At 45.0% G+C, this 19,109-nt stretch overlaps 2 protein-coding genes across 2 annotated transcripts; one reads left to right on the forward strand and one right to left on the reverse strand.

Annotated features, from left to right (window-relative positions):
• Positions 1-1,130: 1,130 nt before the first annotated feature.
• LOC117621761 lies at positions 1,131-2,578 on the forward strand. The gene is made up of 2 exons (XM_034352314.1): positions 1,131-1,307; positions 2,357-2,578. Exons 1-2 carry the CDS (start codon positions 1,131-1,133, stop codon positions 2,576-2,578), a joined length of 399 nt encoding a protein of 132 aa, XP_034208205.1.
• An 8,904-nt stretch (positions 2,579-11,482) lies between these two features.
• Positions 11,483-14,443, reverse strand: LOC117621264 (UPF0481 protein At3g47200-like). The gene is made up of 2 exons (XM_034351640.1): positions 13,919-14,443; positions 11,483-12,899 (listed from the first exon to the last, which is right to left on the reverse strand). Exon 2 carries the CDS (start codon positions 12,896-12,898, stop codon positions 11,588-11,590), a length of 1,311 nt encoding a protein of 436 aa, XP_034207531.1. The 5' UTR covers position 12,899; positions 13,919-14,443; the 3' UTR covers positions 11,483-11,587.
• Between the last annotated feature and the right edge of the window lie 4,666 nt (positions 14,444-19,109).

Consider the following 19,109-nt stretch of genomic DNA (forward strand, 5'->3'; position numbering starts at 1 on the left):
CACGAACCAAGATCAACAACAAACCGGGGGTGTCCCAAGTATACATATCTACAATATCGGGGGGACCTACTGTGGCTGGCAACTATAATAGAGCCATAAAAAGATATGCAAGGGCCTACCAGCACGAGCCTACCGAGATCATGGCACTGGATACAGTTGGAAACCCACTCACCCTATGTTGGAACTAGAGCCAATTGCATTCTCCCCGGGCGAGACTGCGGATGTCAATTTCCCCTACACGACCCTTTGGTCATCACGGCCGAGATCACCCATTGCGAGGTGGCTTGGGTATTCGTGGACGGAGGCAGTTCCGTCAACATTATTTTTCTCAGTGCCTTTAAACAATTGGGGGTCAGTGAGAATCTCCTCACCAACGTTGCCCTACACTCGTCGCCTTCGGTGGAGGACATGTGTAATCCCTTGGCCACATGCCCCTAACCTTGTCTATAGGGGCATACCCGAAGCGCACGAGCATTACTATAGATTTCATCGTAGCCGAGTGCCGTTCCTCATACAACGTTATTCTCGGCCGTCCCTCCATTGGTGACCTAAATCTGTCAATCAACATGAGAGCATTACTAATCAAGTTTCCTGCACCCCGTGGGATCGACACCATCAGGGGAGACCAAGAGTTGGCTCGGACATGCTACTCCTCCTCGACGAAGTTGAAAGCCAAGTTGACCTACGAGGCATTTTGTGTAGAAACTTGCAAGGTTGACACCTTGACCACCTCTTCGGATGTCATATACCCAAGAGGAGAGATCAGTCCCGTCAACCCACGATCAGTCGAAGACCTGGAACACCTGGCACCTTTTCCCAACCACCCAGATCGGCTCCCAGCTCACGCCAATAGTTCATTAGCAACTGGTTAGATTCTTGATGGAGAATATTGATGTTTTCACCTGGTCCCATGAGGATATGCGCTGAATCAGCTCCGACATAATTACCCACCGCCTTAACATCGATCTGCAACATCGGCCCATCCGCTAGAAGCGTTGGTCATACGACGTTGTCCGATATGCCGCGATGAAGACAGAGGTGGCCAAGTTACAGAAGAACAATTGCATTCGTCTGGTGGAATACCCCAGATGGTTGTCCAATGTTGTCATGGTTCGAAATATGGAGGACAAATGGAGAATGTCAACATGGCTTGCCCCAAGGATAGCTTCCCCTTATCCAGAATCGACCAACTGGTTGATGCCACAGCAGGGCACGAGTTGTTGAGCTTCATGGATGCCTACTCGGGTTATAACCAGATTCGCATGCACCTAGCCGACCAAGAAAGCACTCGTTTATCACTGCTCAAGGCATATATTGTTATCATGTTATGCCATTCGGCCTCAAGAACGCAAGGGCTACCTATCAACGACTGGTCAACCGCATATTATTCAACCAGATAGGTAAGGGCATGAAAGTCCATGTGGACGATATGTTGGTAAAAAGTATCTGCGCTGATCAGCACATCGTTGACCTCGCTGCCACTTTTGTAATCTTATGGAGCTATGACATGAAGTTGAATCCAGCCAAATGTGTGTTTAGGGTCGGCTCAGGGAAATTTCTAGGGTTTTTGGTCAGCCACAAGGGTACCGAAGCTAACCTATAGAAAATCCAGGCCCTCATCGGAGTGACCCAGCCCAAGACTCGGAAAGAGATCCAGAGCCTCACAGGATGAGTAGCAGCGTTAAACCGATTCATCTTCAAGGTTACTGACTGATGTCTCTCCTTCTTTAAATCACTTAAAGGCAATAAGAAGGTAATAAATTGGACACCCGATTCTGCTTTGGCATTCGAGAATTTAAAAATACACATGGGACAAGCCCCCATACTATCAAAACCCGAGGTCGGGGACGTCCGATCTTTATATCTCTCCGTCTCCTCATCGCTCGTAAGCTCAGTACTCTCCCGAGACTAGGACAACACCCAGCACCTAGTCTACTATGTGAGCAAGGGGTTGATTGAAACAGAGACACAGTATCACCAATCGAGAAGTTGGCCCTCGCCCTGATCACAACAGCTCGGAAGCTATGCCCCTACTTCCAAGCCCACTCCATCCTAGTCCTTACTGACTAGCCACTAAACTTGGTCCTAAGAAAACCCGAGACCTCAGGACGCCTTATCAAGTGTTCGGTAGAACTGGGGCTAGTTTAATATCACCTACCAGCCGCGCACAGCCAAGAAAGCGTAGGCCATCCCCGACTTCATTTTGGAATTCACCACACAAGCCTACAATCCCAACAGGTAAAGGGCAAGTGAGCTGGTTCCAAACCCAGCACAGCCTGGCACGGACAATGACCAGACCACCGACCCGACTAGGCCACAATGGACCTTATTTGTCGATGGTGCTTCCAATTTACAGGGTTGTGACGCTAGCCTAGTTCTCATATCTCCTAGTGGAATCACAGTGGAATATGCTATGCCATTTCACTTCCAGTCATCAAACAACAAGGCAGAGTACGAAGCTCTCCTTGCAGGCCTCCGCTTGGCAAAAGAACTGGGGGCTAAGCATATCTACATCAATAGCGACTCGCAACTTGTGGTTAATCAAGTGACAGATGAATATCAGGCCCGGGGACAATAGATGACCACATACGTACAGAAGGTCAAAAACCTCCTCGCCTCTTTTCAATCATATACTCTCATCCAGATCCCCCGTACCCAGAACGCCATGGCCGACTCGCTGGCTCGCCTTGCCTCGGCTCTTGATACCGAGCTAACCAGAAATATCCCCATCGAGTATCTAGCCGAAAGGAGCATAGACCACAGGGATTGCACCAACATGGCCATAGATGAGACGCCTACCTGGATGACCCCAATATGGGCCTTCTTAACTAATGGCGCACTCCTCCAAGACAAGGTCCAGGCTCGACAGATCAAGGCCAGAGCCACACGCTATACTATCATAAACCAGAAATTATACAAGTACTCCTTGCTCTTGTTCTTGTGTGTTACCCCCGAAAAGGGACTCGAGGCCCTCTAGGAAATTCACGAGGGAATATGTGGTGACCATGCTGCGGCTCGTTCCATGGCAAACAAGGTGGTTCGCAGAGGGTATTTCTGGCCCAGCATCAAAGCTGAAGCCAAACGCCTTGCTACATCTTGCCGCCCTTGCCAATTCTTCACAACCATACTTCACCAACCACCCGAGCGCCTTACAACCATGACCAGCCCTGGCCATTCCCACAATGGGGTCTCGATCTAATTGGGCCTATGCCTAAAGGGAAGGGGTAGACCACTCACGCGGTCGTCGCTGTGGATTATTTCACCAAATAGGCAAAAGCGGAACCATTAGCCACCATCATAGCTGCGAAGGTACAAAGCTTCGTCTGGAAAAATATAGTCTATTGTTTCAGTATCCCTCACACCATCATCACAGACAATGGCAAGCAATTTGACTGCTGTTGAGACCCAAAAAATTCATGATTGGGCCCGAATAAATTACCAGCCCGAAGCGCCATTTTTATTAAGAAAAGGCGTAAAAAAAAGAGGTACCCGAAAGCTTGCCACATGCAAATTGAAATTCATACGCCATGCTAGCTCTACAAGCCCATGCCAAAATTAAATATCAAAGATGATAAAAAGAGAAACATAAAGCACGCCAAGCGACATGCCATGCCAAGCACGAAATCGTCATTCCACACCCAAGCACATCATAAGCCTAAGTGGGCCCAAGCCACTCAAAATGCCCGGGGCTTGCTTGAGTGGGTTGTGGTATGGATGGTAACGGGTTGTCATGAGGCCCATTGATGGGACGAGAAATGGAGGTTCCGGGTTGCTTGGGAGCCTCGGGACCCAAGCCCATTTCTTAGGCCCAAATATATGGGTGAGCAAAAGGGGAAAAATAACTCAACCAAAATTAACCTAGTCAAAGGATAGCCCAACCAAAAGCCCAATGTTTAAATAGCCCACTTATTTAGTAGAGTATCTTAGCCCATACAAAATTTCACAATAAGCCACAAAAGCCCCAACCCTTTGCTAGAAAAATAGAAGCCATGAAGGAGAGGTCTGTAGAGTCACTAAACAGAGCCGCTGGAAACTGTCAGCACATGGGAATGGATCAAGTTCCAAAACAAAACACCAGAGAGACCAATGGATATTAGCATATAAGTTGTCAGGAAGGGGAGTATCCTTTCAAACCAGCATATACACCCAGGTGTTTTCCTTTATTAGTACTGCTCCAGGAAAGAGAAGGAAGAGGGTAGCCAAGAGTGGAGTTTCCTACTGAAATAGCCGCGGGAAAGGGGGGTCTTGAGCCCCAAAACTCCTGATTTTATGCAAATGGATGAGGGAAAATCTCACCCAGATAGGAAAGTCAAGAGAAGAGAAGAAAAGGGATGGACAGACTTGCCAAGATTGGGAAGAAACCATTAGGGTTTCTTGGGAAAGGATGGTTTCCCGCAGCTATAAAAGGAGGTCCCCTCCACCTAGCAAAAACCAACCCAGGCTGAGAGAGCAAGCTTCCTCTCTTACTAGCAAAAATCCAGTAGCCCTATTCACTCTTCTTCTTCGTTCTTCTCTGTTAACAGACTATTTTCAGAGTCTGTCAAGCTGCCGGAAGAAGTAATGCCCTTCCTTTACCCCTTTTAGCCAAGATCATCCTGCAAACCTTGTCTCCCTCATCTTAAACACGGCTTAATTTTCGAACTCAGGCACATGGGGCAATTCCAGTAATTTCCCTTTTACGGCAGCCCAGCCCATTTGCAGCTGCCGGAAGAAAAAGACCCCCACAACTGCACGAAGTTTTGAGACTTCTGCTTCGACCTAAAAATCAACCTCTGATTCTTCTTCCCAGCTCACCCACAGGCGAATAGGCAAGTTAAGGCCATAAACAAACTTATTAAGCGAACACTGAAAAAAAAGTTGGGGGCTAAAAAAAGAGCTTGGTTGGAACTCCTACCAGAAGTCTTATGGGCATACCACTGCACCGAGCGCACCTCTACAGGAGAAACCCCATATTTTACTCGCATTCGGAGTTGAGCCAGTGATTCCCATTAAGGTTGGCATCCCCACACATAGGGTCACCCACTACACACCCGAGCAGAATAAGGAGCAACTTAACATCAGTATGGATCTACTCGAATAGCATCGACTTTGAGCTGCCCTTCATCTTGCCACATATCAACAACAAACAGCTCGGTACTATGACCAGCATGTTCGCGAGTGTAATTTTCGACCTGGGTACTTGGTTCTCTGAAAAATCCTACTTGGAACCAAGGATAGGACCGCTGGTACTTTGGAGGCTAATTGGGAAGGACCTTACCAAGCCCTCGACATTGCCTGACCCGGCACATATCTGCTCGCCGAATTAAACGGCAAGAAGTTGCCTTATCCATGGAACGCCGAGCACCTAAGGAAGTACTACACTTAGGTAGCCGGATATGCTTTCATCCAGGCATACCAACTATTTTTGTCTCCATTTATCGCCTATTATGTTTCCCCACCGAGCACGATCACGGTACCGAACCTACATGGAGCAGTGATGTGCTCGACTTGAAATCATTGTAACTTAACCTCCTGCACTTCATGAAATTTTTGTACTAAGTTGTACGTCGTATTCTCCTTTTTGTTCGTTGTATTCTCCCTTTTATATTCCTGGTCAGTACTTTATATATTAGTGGTTTTCTTCTTTAAGCTATGTTGTTTTCCGCCTCTGGTTAGCTCTGCTTACACTAACACGCACATAAATGTTCACAAAAGTAACACTTGTACAAATCATTTTGCTAAGGGAAAATCGTTAAAAACACAAGTAAAAAGTTTAAAAAGTTCAGGAAAATGAAACAAATGTACTAAGCACGTTCACTTACAAAATGCCGACCAGACGGCCTTTTAACATTGTTTAGAAGTTGCACATTCCTAGTCAAAAAATTACAACCAAAAAAAAAAAAAAAAAAAAGACTAACAAAGAAGGGGGAGATCAGACATTCCTAGCACTATAAATATACCACGGCAACTTCAATGCTATCGCCAGCAGGGTCGGCACTCGCAACAATCGCTTCGACCTCCTTAATAATGGAGCCGATACTCGCCACTGGCTCAGCACTGGTAGCCCCAACATCAATACCTGGAGCAGCGAGTCTGGCGCTTTCTGTAACTGCCTCTGTACTCTGAGCAATTATGCCCCCACCTTGCTCTGCCTCGAACTCCCCCGCTTCATCTATGAGAAAGCTCCAATCTAAGGCAAGGTACTTCTCTCCAACCTTCTCAATTAGGTCGAAGTATCCCTCCACCCGTTGGGCTATTAGCTTCTCCGGGTACTCAGCGGAATCCATGAAGTTTTTGATGGCAGAGTCATAGCATGAGCGCAACTCAGAGGTAAAGGCCTCAATCTTCTGCTTTACCAGACTCTTCTGCACCACTGATGGCTCTTGGCTGAGCCCGCGCTTTTCTTCCCGAAGCTTTCCCAATGACGAGGCTAGCTCTGTATTCTTCTTTTCCTCTTCTTCCAGGCAGCCGCGCATCTGCTCCAGTTTTTCTTCCACCTTCGCTTTCTCCCCCACCATCCGCTTCAGCTTGGCAACCGTCACTGCTTGCTCATCCTTCTTGCCTCGTTCAAACTGACAGTGAACAACCACGTTTTGAGCGGTGTAAACAGCTTCATGGTTGCCTGCTCCAAAACAATAGTTAGAACTAGAGGACCGAGTACAAAAAAGATTCGTTTGGGAGGCAAGGATACTCACCTTCAGTTGGTCCTCCAGAGCAAACATGGTCATACCACTGTAGCTCATCCCCTCAGTAAAAAGCCCCACAACTACGTTCACCTTCAGAATACGCTTCACTGCCTTCTGGTATGCGCCGAGCGCTACAGCCCTGTCCGTCCATGGTAATAGTGGACAGCCTATGGGGTCCACGCTCACCTTCCCGGGTCCTTCTAAGGTAGCAAAACCCATGGGCCTCTTCCCAGTGTCCCTCATTGGCTCATCTTCCTCCCGCCTCTTTCTAGTGTCTTGGGGTACGTGGTCCTCTGCTCGCCTCTTTTGTCTTTCCTGAGCAGGGCTGGAGATCACGCTAGGTACTTGGCTCCTAGCCGCGGACATATGGGGAGACGCACCAACCTGAATTGGCTACGCACCACCACCCCATCCACCGGAGGAACCCTTGGCCAACTTCATAAGCTTAGCCTGTATGGCTGGATCATTTCGACTCGACTTCACCACTGTATCAACATGCACCGATTACCGACCACTCTGACCGACCATACCATCTACACTTATCATGAAATCACACAACTCACCTGCAGTGCTCATTAGGCCTTCGCTTGCAAGGAGTCTATATGCAGCCCTCTCGGTACTCGGCAAAGCTAATACTAGGCTCATCTGCTCTTGCTCGGTATAGGATAGGTCGGGTCGGTCCAACTCAATTACAAAACCAACACTTGCTTAGCTCCTAAAATATATATATATATATTATATATATACCAATAAAAAATAAAAAATAAAAAAGGTGACACAAGTAACAGCTATGTGGGCATATTCGTAGTAAGCAAACAATGGCTTAAAAAACGAATCTTGTAGACCGCCCAACCTGGCATTCTAAAGCACCTCTGAATCCTAGGGCACCTTGACTCTGTCCCCTCGGCAAACTCCCACGCCCCAGATGCATAGAACCAGTGCGGTTTCCATGTTTCCTAAGAGGAGGGATTACTCTCGATTATCTTCCCTTTTGCAATCTAGAGGTAGCTGAAGCCGATATGGACTTCTCTTCAGTAAGAAGCAGTGTAACACCTGGTTTATAGTAGGCTCTGTATTGAACGTCCGCCACCACAACTCCTGCACACTTAACATCGTTCGGTACACGTTTGGATTCATCTGATACGGGCTACACTGAGCCGACTCGTCTATTCCTGTAAGCACTGCGATAACGGCAGATGAACCCCCTGCGTCAGCATATCTGAACACAAGGTCATCCTCCAAAGGAGGGCATGCTCGGCTTCTCATCCCAAGTGGCGCCCTCAGTATCACACTGCTCGGTATCTCATACTCCGCCCGCAATCAGTCTAACTTCTGTTGCGTCATATGGCTTGGGTATTCATCAGCCGACCACCCCTCCTTTGCCACCTCAGCTCCTACGCTCACCCCAGCCTCCTCACCCAAGCCTGGGGCCACCTTTACACCCTTATCACTAACTAACACCTCATCACCACCCTCATTTCTTGCACTACCCGACCCAGCTACGGCCATTGTGACTCCGAGTCCATCGCCCTCGCCACTTTGGTTACACCCTACCCTTCTGCTGACCCATCGGTACTCGAAATTTCCACCGAGGCCAATGGACATACCTTCACCCATCTGATCGGTCACGTCATACATCTGCTCTACCACATCTTCATCCTCTCTGTCATCTCTAAAAGCAGACCAGCTGCTCAGCGTTTCTTGAGAATCAGACATATCTGATCAGCTCGACATCTATTGTACTCCCACACCACTTCAAACACCACCAATTAGAGGAATGAGGGCATTTGAGAATCAAACTGTACCAAAACAAAGAACAAATCGAAGAACACACACCAAACCCAGTGCAACCAAAAGACACTCACAGCACAACAGAAGAAAGAGGAAGGAAAGAAAAGAGAAAGGGAAAGAGGTAGAGAGAACTTACCAAGAACAAACTGATTCTTGGTACAAATGCACACTGTGGAGAACTATTTTTTGTATAAATCACTCCAAGCTCTTGCACGGCAACAATGGCGAAGCAAAACGGGAAATCAAGCAAAACTTGTGGTGCTTCTCCTTTTTAAAGCACCTCACCCGACCATCTCCATGGTCCATACCTCTCCCACCTCACCTAAGATGCGCATACGTGGGGACACGCGACCCTCCATCAGTCGAAGCAATGCGATACGAACCGGCGAGACCTCTCACAGAACCCAAAGTCAACAACCACTAATACGCCGACTGCTCAGCCAACCACTCTTTTGCATGTCATATCTACTCAAGTGCACCTTTTTCAAAACTTGGCACCCAGGGCTCAAAGGAGACCTCATCGGCTGGGAACTTGGGGGCTGCATATACTGACCAGACCTGTGCGCCGAATCACTCGAAATAGGCTCGGTCACCCAAAATATAAAAACTGAACAAACTCCCCACCCAAGATTGGCTCTTTGAGTTGAGAGTTGGGGGGCTACTATTGATAGCTCATACTATCACTACAAGCCGAGCCTATCTTGAAGTGTCATTTAGCTACAGCAGACTGAGTCACTTATATACGGACCCGATCATACAAGGGATACCATCACCAATCTTCCTAGTCAAAACGCAGCAGACTCGAAGAAGGGGCCAGTGCTTGGATAACTAAGAACCTACACGAGCACAGGGCTGGGCCTTCCGTGTCACATCTCGGGATCAGCTCTGCCGTAGCACGATATTGTCCGCTTTGGACCCCCCTCTCTGTCCTCACGGTTTTGTTTCTGAGAACTCACGAGCAACTTCCCAGTAGGTAACCCATCCTGGGATTGCTCTAGCCCCAACTCGTTTAACTTCGGAGTTCCTATGACTCCGAAGCCAGTGAACTCCCAAAAGGCCTCGTGCTAGATGGAGGCGGGCATGTACATATAAGGCACATCACCCCCTCTCCGTTGGTCAATGTGGGATATTACATTCCGACCAGAGGTATATTACGAACTGATAGACCCGACCAGGCTCCTGTTAGATGCATCACTTCGCCCCTAAAGCTAAACAGCCTGGCAAGCACTAAGGGTTGATTAAATACACATCTCATCCCCAAATACGTGTTGCCCTGACCATTTATCTCCAAATGATCTGATTGATGATAAAGAGAGAGATCATTTAAGGCACCTCCCATCCTTGCCCACCTGTCACTTCACCACCTAACCTCTGACCAGCAACATGGCAAGTGAAGACAGTAATTAAATGTGACTTAGGAAATATGTTCTTCTTTATATGAAATATCTTCCTCTCCTCCCCCTATATATATCATTCACCTACACCAGGACAAAGGTAATAAATCCTCTCATTGTAAAAACCCTACATCCATTTTCTCTCCAGCCCAGATTAGTTTCTGACTTAACCATCGGAGAGGGTTAGATTGGGGTCAGTCTCAGTCTGCCCCTATTCTGATATTGTTTGAAGTGTGCAGAGCTACCCTCAGAGATTATACTGGCCCAAGTCCCCGGAGAGGGCCCAAGTCATCTGTACAAGAAGGATACACGGTTTACAACTTTATTACCAGAGACAGAGAGCACCAATGAAGCTTAGTTGTATGAGCAAGCTCATTTCCTTTTCCCTTCAAAGCCCTCGCAGAAATTATGGTGCTTTACCTTCACTCCGCCCTTTTAAAACCCCAAAGACACCTTCTCTTTCTTCTTCTTCTTCTTCTTCTTCTTCTTCATCCACTACTCTCCACGATCGCATCACGGTCATCAGAGACCCAGAACCCTCAGTTCTACCAGTGCTCGAACAGTAGGTCACTGAAGGTGGAGCTCTTAAGAAGCAAGAGCTTCAGTCACTGGTTCGACTCTTGAAGGACTTCAGACGCTTCAATCAGGCTGTTGAGGTTCAAATCTTTCTTACCGACTTCACAGTTTCTTTCCTTGTTTTATTTTGGTTCTTTGTAACTCTTTTTTTTATATATATGTTTCTATAGGTCAATTCAACCAGTTATCAAAACGATTGGAATATATTATCTTTTATTTATAAACCTACGCAATTGGATTGGTATTTTGTTACTTTCATCAGTTGCGTGTGAATGTCGTGTTATTCAGGTGTCTGCAATGTATTATCGACAATCTGAAATTTAAATGTATGAACTGTTGACCATTTTAGAAGCACAAGATCCAAGCCTTGCTCTTTTTAACATTTCTTGCTTTGAATTAACCAATATGCTGGTTCTCGTGGTTTGAAGTTGGTGAACTGGGGATGCAAATGATGGATTGCAGCACTACCAAATAACCAAAGTCACCTGCAAATCTTTTCTAGCAAATTGTTATTGGCACTCTGAAAAAGAAAAAAAAAATCATAATGTACTGCTCTTGTGTGAGAGCATAAGGAGAAAATTTGACTGCAAGGAGTGTAGGATGACTATTTTGGAGTGCCAATAACATATCATTTTTTTCTTTTTCTTTTGATATACTGTATTTTTTTCTCATTAATTACCGTCATTTAGGGAAAATGTGCTATCATGCCATGTTATCGTTGGTCAATGATTTTTATATGTTAGAATTCATCTCATTGTTGGCATGGCCTCTGTCTTGTGGTGAGTGATTGTTGTTGTGAACTATAATTAGATGACCTAGGTCGGTGTGACTCAGATTGATTCCAACCTTACCAAAAATGTGTTTAGACTGTCTAATCACTATGTGTCATCCTTTTGTTATTTAGATATATCCCAGTGGATGACAGATCGCAGGTATTTTGATTTATCGCCAATTTGCTTAATTTGAATGACGAAAGATTCTACCATTGGCTTCATTTCAAACAAAAGCAGAGATTCCGACTTCAAAGACAGTAAATCAAAACTGCAAACTGGAAGCTGGCAGCAAAAACACACCATCAATTGGCTTTATTTCAAACACAAGCAAATACAAACAGAGTTTCCAACTTGACAGGAGGACAGTGCAAACTGGAAATTGGCTGGCTTACTGCTGCGGCTTTATGTAAGACAGAATGGAGTAAACTGTTTGTATCAAGGTCAATACTGTAACTAAGACGACAGCATACGCAAAATTCGTGAATTGGAACGGATTTTTAAAATATGTACGAAACTCTCCTTTAAAGCGGTTGAATGGAATCAAACAATGGTCGTTCACATCCCGATAGAGTCTCCAGTAACAACAATTGCGCGGCCTAACATCATTGGAAAGACTACTAAAAACCAAGGATATGTCGTAGCCCGAAACGTTTTCTGTAATTCCACACTTAGCGAGACACTCTACATCTTTGTCAGACGTAATAAGTTGCTCCAACAACGCAGCATAAGAGGTAATTATACTGGCTGTTTCACACTGTTCATACGCGACGAGATTTCTAAACAGAGATTCTCCATTCTTATGAATTCTTATCTGTGGAATTCTCATCACTCCATTTTTGAAGGTTATATTGAACATGTCCGGTCCAGTTCCACGTATAAATATAATTCCTGACTTTTCAAGTTCTGTCACAGAGGGCATACGCAAAGAAGAAGTCCGACCTAAGTGTTGTGCACGTGATGGTTGTGCACGTGATGATTGTGCACGTGATGGTTGTGCACGTGATGAGAGCAAAGAGTTTTTTACCAAGTCAAGCAAATGCTTGCCTTCCAATGCTTCACGGACGTGTTGCCAGTCCCGCATCCTCAAGGTGTACCCTTCAAAGTATTCTAGAGTAAGCTCGGAAAGTGAATACCTATTACCGGCATTACTTTCCCGTGTGAGGTCAAACAAACGGTCAATAACTTTCCAAGGAAGCTGGTTTTCAAGTAGAAGCAAGTCATTTATGAGGATCGGTTCCATCCATGGCCTATGGAACACAGGATCGTCGTCCTTGATTAGCACCTCTCCTGAAAACTTGCGGAAGAGCTCAATGATAAAGCAACCATCGACCACCATCATTTCTACAAATTCATCACTGGTTAGATCAATATTTTCTTCATAGCAATCGCGACAATCTTGTTCCATATCTCTAATGGCTCCGACAAAATCCTCTAAGCCAGTAGTTGGAGTTGGTTTTCGATCAAGAAGGCAATGCAAATACCACGATTTAATCACTTCCATGGCTTGGAACTGCAATCCACGCTGAAATGGTCCAATTGAAAGTAAATGTGGAACATACACTTCTTCTTTACCCTTAAGCAGCACATGAGGGATTCTAAATATGCAATGATGAGCTCGTGATGGAGACTGCTGGTGAAGTTTTGCTTGAATTGAGGACGCTAATATTTCATTTTCATTTCTCACATTATTTGCAGCCATCCTAGTAAGGGAAAATGGAAATTGTTGCAACCCAAATGTAATAAAACTTGTTTGAAACACTAACTCTCAGACCTAAAAATAAAAAAATAAAAAACTAACTAACTAACTCGGGTTAATCATTTTATTAGTCTCTGAACTTAGACTCGATTTGCATTTGAGTTCCTCAATTTCCAAAATCGTTCATGTGGTCCTTCAACTTTAGTTTCGTTAGGACAAATGGTCCTGTCGTCAATTTTGTTAACTTTTCTGTTAAATGCAGTCGCAAAATGGTATTTTTGTATTAAATTGATTAAAATATGAATAAAAAATTTAAAAACTAAAAACTAAAAATTAAAAATTAAACTCTCTCTCCCTCTCTATTCCGATTTGTACTCCCCCCAAACTTGACTTTTTTTTTGTTGGTTTTATTTTTATTTTTTAATTGTTATTTTAAAGATATGATTTTTTATTCAATTTTTTGGTTTTAACATAAAAAATACCATTTTGCCCTTGCATTTAATAGAAAAAGTTAACAAAATTGACGGTATGACCATTTGTCCTAATGAAAGTGAAGTTAAAGGACCACGGGAACGATTTTGAAAATTTAGGGACTCAAATGCAAAGCGGATCTAAGTTCAAGAACTAATAAAACAATTAACCCCACTAACTCTAATGTGTTTTATTTATTTATTTATTTATTCCGTCAAAGTAACTATATTTCAAAGAGTGCATAGCGGCCACAGCACTCGCAGCACAACAGCAACACCAGCCACAGTGGGCTTTAGGTAATGCTGTTTTAATACTACTTTTTAGCTACAGAATTGGGATCTTTTTTTTTTTGTCAAGAAAGCTTGGGTGCAATGGGGGGAGGGGGAATCCACCACCATTGTGGTGGATATTGGGATCTTTGCTAGAATGCCAGTTATAGTTTTTTAGAATTTTTATCAGCAAATCGGATGTATTTACAAAATAAATTGGTTTCAAGTATATATTAATGCAAGTTCTTGAATGGATAGAGATGAAGATATAGAGATAACTTACACTTCTGATTCACTTACGGGTGAGAGGTAGCTTGCACACTTCTGATTCACTTTTGAAGCAATTGTTCTCCTATCAATATTGCTAAAATGAGAGAGTGAGAAGAAAGGTTTTTGGTTTCAATTGAATTGATTTCTTTGTATCACTTACAGCATAATTTATACAAGGAAAAGGCTTGCTAACGAAGCTCAATATTAATTACAAGTGGGTAGATGACAGCTGGTTTTGGGTTCCCAATTCCTGGAGATTGCAGCAACAGCCTCCCAAAGTCAAACCAGACAACTAGCTAACAATCAACTAGCTAACAATCAACTAGCCATATTAGGTTTGACCAAAAAAAAACACTAGCCATAAATAAAAAAAATAAAAAATAAAACACTAGCCATATTAGACAATAAAAAGGCAATACACATGCAATACAACGGCAATAAATTCAATGGATAAACCCACACCACAGTGAAGGATAAAAGCCCGCGGTGAAGGACATAAAAGTTTGATGGATAAAAAGTGCATTCAATTCTGCATTTGGTTGTGTTATTCTGAACTTTTAAAGTAGTTCTTATAATTTTATTTTGTTCACATGCAGGCTTTTCATGTGTTTCATACTTCCTGCCTTATACACTGGATACTTCTGTGTGAGGTTGAGATTGCAAATCAGTCCACTAGTTCAAAAGTGAGAAGAAGATCTAGGAGAAAAAATGCAGCCAAGTGCAATGGACAAGATGGTCAGATGAAAGCTTTGAGCACGCAAATCCATTCTGTATTCTGCCAAGAGTGCCAGGGTACTGGTGCAATCATTGATGGAGATTAAAGAGAATATCACTCCGGTTCATCCTAGGAAATCAGTTGATTTCCCCAAATCAGACTTGACAGATTCTTCCTCCCAAGATCAACGACATATTAGCTAGAATTGATTCATAACATATATGAGATTATTGTACTTACCTTGTATTGCTTCTTTCTGTAAATAGACTTGAGAAAGTCTACTCTCTGTACATTATATACGGCTGCAATACAGAGACCAAACAGACTGGTTGATTCAATTACTCTCCTCCTCTATCTCTCATCTCCCCTCTCCCCCCTGAACTCTGTTTTTTATATGGTATCAGAGCTCTTCGGAGCCAAAGCTCACGGTTTTCGATCCTACCCAATCAAATGGCAAACACACCCAAGTCTGGAGAATCAAGTCATATTGATATGACAAAACTGATTTCTGAAATGTCAAAGCTTGCCTCACCCTCATTCTCATTCCCATCCTTGCCCACCTCTTTCAACATCTCATCTCTGTTCCCAATTCCCATGGACAGAACCAACTATTTGAGTTGGAAATCACAATTTGAAGACGTATTGGAGATGCATGGCCTTGCAGAGGTCATCAAGAAAACCACAGACCCACCCAAAGTGCAAGAAGATGGCTCTGTGCATCCTGAGTTCGCCAGAGACAAACTGGTCCTGAGTTGGATCAAGGCGACTTCCTCCTCTTCCATAAAGATTCTACTCATCCCGTGTACCACCGCCTATCAGGCCTGGAATCTTCTGGGCAAGCGCCTCTCACCCCTTGCAGGTACCCGTGTGCGGATCCTTCGAGACCAAATTCGCACCCTCAGGAAGGAACATACCACAACTGTGACTGACTACCTCAACCATGCCAAATCACTTCTTGATTCCCTCACACAAGCTGGTGCAACAATGGATGATGATGAATTCATTAGCTATGTTCTAGACGGACTTGGGCTTGAATACAAGGAGTTAGCCACCACACTCCACTTGCACCCAGATATTGGTTTTGACCAATTTTATGATCTAGCTCTCAGAGAGGAACAATTACAGAAACGCATGTCGCTCAACGTGGCCTCAGGTGTTGCTATGGCTGCTGATCGACTGCCCAATGAGCGAAAACCTCATTCAAACTCCGCTGGTCGCCATCACAACCCCTATCACGGATCTGGACGAGGACGTGGACGTGGCAGAAATTGGATTCAAGGGCACAATGGGCAAACAGATCCGTGGAAATCAACCCAAGGAAATTGGCTACAAGGACACAACGCTCAGGCTCGCGACCAGCGGATTGCATCTTCTCACGCAACTCTTACAGATGGCCGCCCACCACTCCTTCCAACACCACCTGGCAATTCTCCAAATACCCAGCGCTCAGAAGTCATTTGTTATCGGTGTGATAGGCCTGGTCACATAGCCCGCTTCTGTCCAGATCGTAAGCCTCATGCCTACGTGGCTGAAAATGCTGTCAACCCGTCTCCTTCTATTGATGATATAGCAAACCTCAATTGGTGTCTTGACTCCGGTGCTACCCATCACATGACCGCCCACACCGCTTCTCTACCGCATGCCCAGCCTTACACAGGTACTGATACAATTGTTGTTGGCAATGGGAATCAGTTAGCAATAACACATATTGGCAATACTAAAGTGACCGGGTTACATAAGTCCTTAAACCTTAATGAAGTGCTATGCGTACCTGCAATACGAAAGAATTTGATATCTATTCGTCATTTTTGTCGTGATAATGATTGTTTCTTTGAGTTGGATGCTAATGGTTTTCATGTCAAGGACATCAAGGCGGGGACGGTACTTCTTACTGGCAGTAGTTCTGATGGGCTTTATCACATTCAGGCAACCCCATATCTTGCTCGTCAACTTGCCTTCTATGGAGAGCGCACGACACAGGAAGTGTGGCATGCACGCCTTGGACATCCATCTCATTCAGTTTTTACAACCTTGTTGCATAAGTACCATTTACTTGTTAATGGTACCATTATCTCCAATAAAAATTGTCATATTTGCCCATTGGGAAAATCTTGTAGACTGCCTTTTGAATACAGACAGCTTCATGCTCAATCCTCATTAGCACTTTTACATCTTGACGTATGGGGGCCCGCGCCAGTCCCCTCAAATTTTGGATACCATTATTATTTGTCCATTGTTGATGACCACACTCGGTTCACTTGGTTATACCCTTTGGCTAAGAAGTCAGATGTCTTTCCTACATTTATTACCTTCAAAAAGATGGTGGAAAATCGGTTTAGTTCTAAAATCAAGCAGTTGCAGGTTGATGGTGGGGGTGAATTTATCAACAAATTATTCCTCGCATTTTTACGTGATCATGGCATATCGCATCAAATTTCTTGTCCCTACACTCCCCAACAAAATGGAGTGGTGGAAAGGAAACATCGCCATATTGTTGCAATGGGTCTCTGTCTACTAGCCCAATCGCGATTGCCTCTTAGTTTTTGGGTTGAAGCCTTCTCCACTACAGTTTTTCTGATCAATCGCTTACCAACACCGCAGCTTGATAATCTATCTCCCTATGAGAAGCTCCTTCACCGTTCACCAGATTACAAATTTCTCAAAAGTTTTGGATGTGCTTGCTTTCCCCACCTGGTGCCATACAACAAGCATAAGTTATCTTTTAAATCTCTTCCATGTGTATTTCTTGGTTATGATGATCACTATAAGGGTTATCGCTGTCTTGATCCTTTTTCAGGTCGCATCTATACGTCTCGGAATGTGACCTTTGATGAAACAACCTTCCCTTACAAGCAACCCCAGCTTCCATCTCCTTTGCACTCAAATGGGCTTCCACCTCTCTCTCTTGCCGACCAGCCCATATCTCTTGGGCCCTCTAATCCTCTGGTCAGCCCTTCTCCCTCATATCCCTCATCTCTTAATCCCACAGGCTCATCACTTCCACCTATTTCTTCTGACCCTATTAGCTTCCCCCATTCCTTCGACACCCCCTTGTTCTCCCCTCTGTCCTCTTCTGTATCCCCAACAACACTGACCACGAACCCAGCCGATCCTTCTCTGGTATCCAGCATCCCCCATTCGTCGCCTCTTTCCACTGAAACCTCTCCGCCCCTTTCCACTGAACCCTCGCTGCCCATTTACACAGAAACCTCGCCGCCCCTTTCCACAGACCCATCGCCCTCAATTTCCCCAGACCTATCCTTCGACTCTGACGGAACAACCCCACCCCTTACCCCACCTCCCACTTCTTCACCTCTTGATCCATCGATTTTCCCTAACTCTCCAGATACACCCAATCCTCCACAAAAATTCAAGAGTCTCCAAACCATTGTCCCATTTGGTCCAGAACCCAAACCCCTCCACTCTCAAACCAGCCCCCATCCCTTACCCCTTGCCCTTTCTGCTGAAGCTTCTGATCCCCTGTCCCTTGAACCTACCAGCTTTACCCATGCTTCCAAACACAGCCACTGGCTCGATGCTATGCACGATGAATATGCTGCACTCATGAAGAACCAGACCTGGTCCTTAGTTCCTGCCACCTCCCGCATGAATATTGTGGGGTGCAAGTGGGTCTTCAAAGTTAAACGGAGGGCAGATGGCTCAATTGACAGATACAAGGCTCGTCTTGTTGCCAAGGGATTCAATCAGAAGGAAGGCTTTGATTATGTGGAAACTTTTAGCCCGGTGGTCAAACCGGCTACCATTCGCACTATATTGTCTTTGGCACTTTCCTACCATTGGCCTCTTCAGCAATTGGATGTTCGTAATGCCTTCTTGAATGGGTACTTGCAAGAGGAGGTCTACATGAAACAACCCCCTGGTTTTCATGATCCCTCTCACCCTCAATATGTTTGTCGGCTCCACAAGGCTCTGTACGGCCTTAAGCAGGCACCTCGCGCTTGGTTCCAACGCCTTAGTGCCTTTCTCCTTGCCCAGCACTTTGTTCACAGTCACTCTGATGCATCGCTCTTTATTCGTCGCTCCTCTTCCTGCACAGTGTATGTTCTAGTGTATGTGGATGACATCATTGTTACTGGCTCTCCCTCATCCAGTGTCAACCACTTCATTGATCATCTATGTTCAACTTTTGACAGCCGCCGTATGGGTGAGCTCAACTTCTTCCTTGGCATGGAAATTAATCGGTTTTCTGACCATTTATTTCTCTCTCAGACTCGCTATGCAGTGGATTTATTGACCCGGTTTCATTTGACTGAATGCAAACCATCTCCTACCCCTTTGCCCTCTGACACTCGGCTCTCTTGTCTTGATGGTGATCCCTTGCCTGATCCATCCACCTATCGGAGTATGGTGGGTGGCCTCCAGTATCTTACCTTGTCCAGACCTGATATTTCCTTCGCTGTCAACCAGGTGTGCCAGTTTATGCACAACCCTCGCACCTCTCATCTTCAAGTTGTCAAGCGCATTTTTC

The sequence above is a fragment of the Prunus dulcis genome, chromosome 3 (assembly GCF_902201215.1).
Source record: "Prunus dulcis chromosome 3, ALMONDv2, whole genome shotgun sequence".
Taxonomy (NCBI): Eukaryota; Viridiplantae; Streptophyta; class Magnoliopsida; order Rosales; family Rosaceae; genus Prunus; species Prunus dulcis.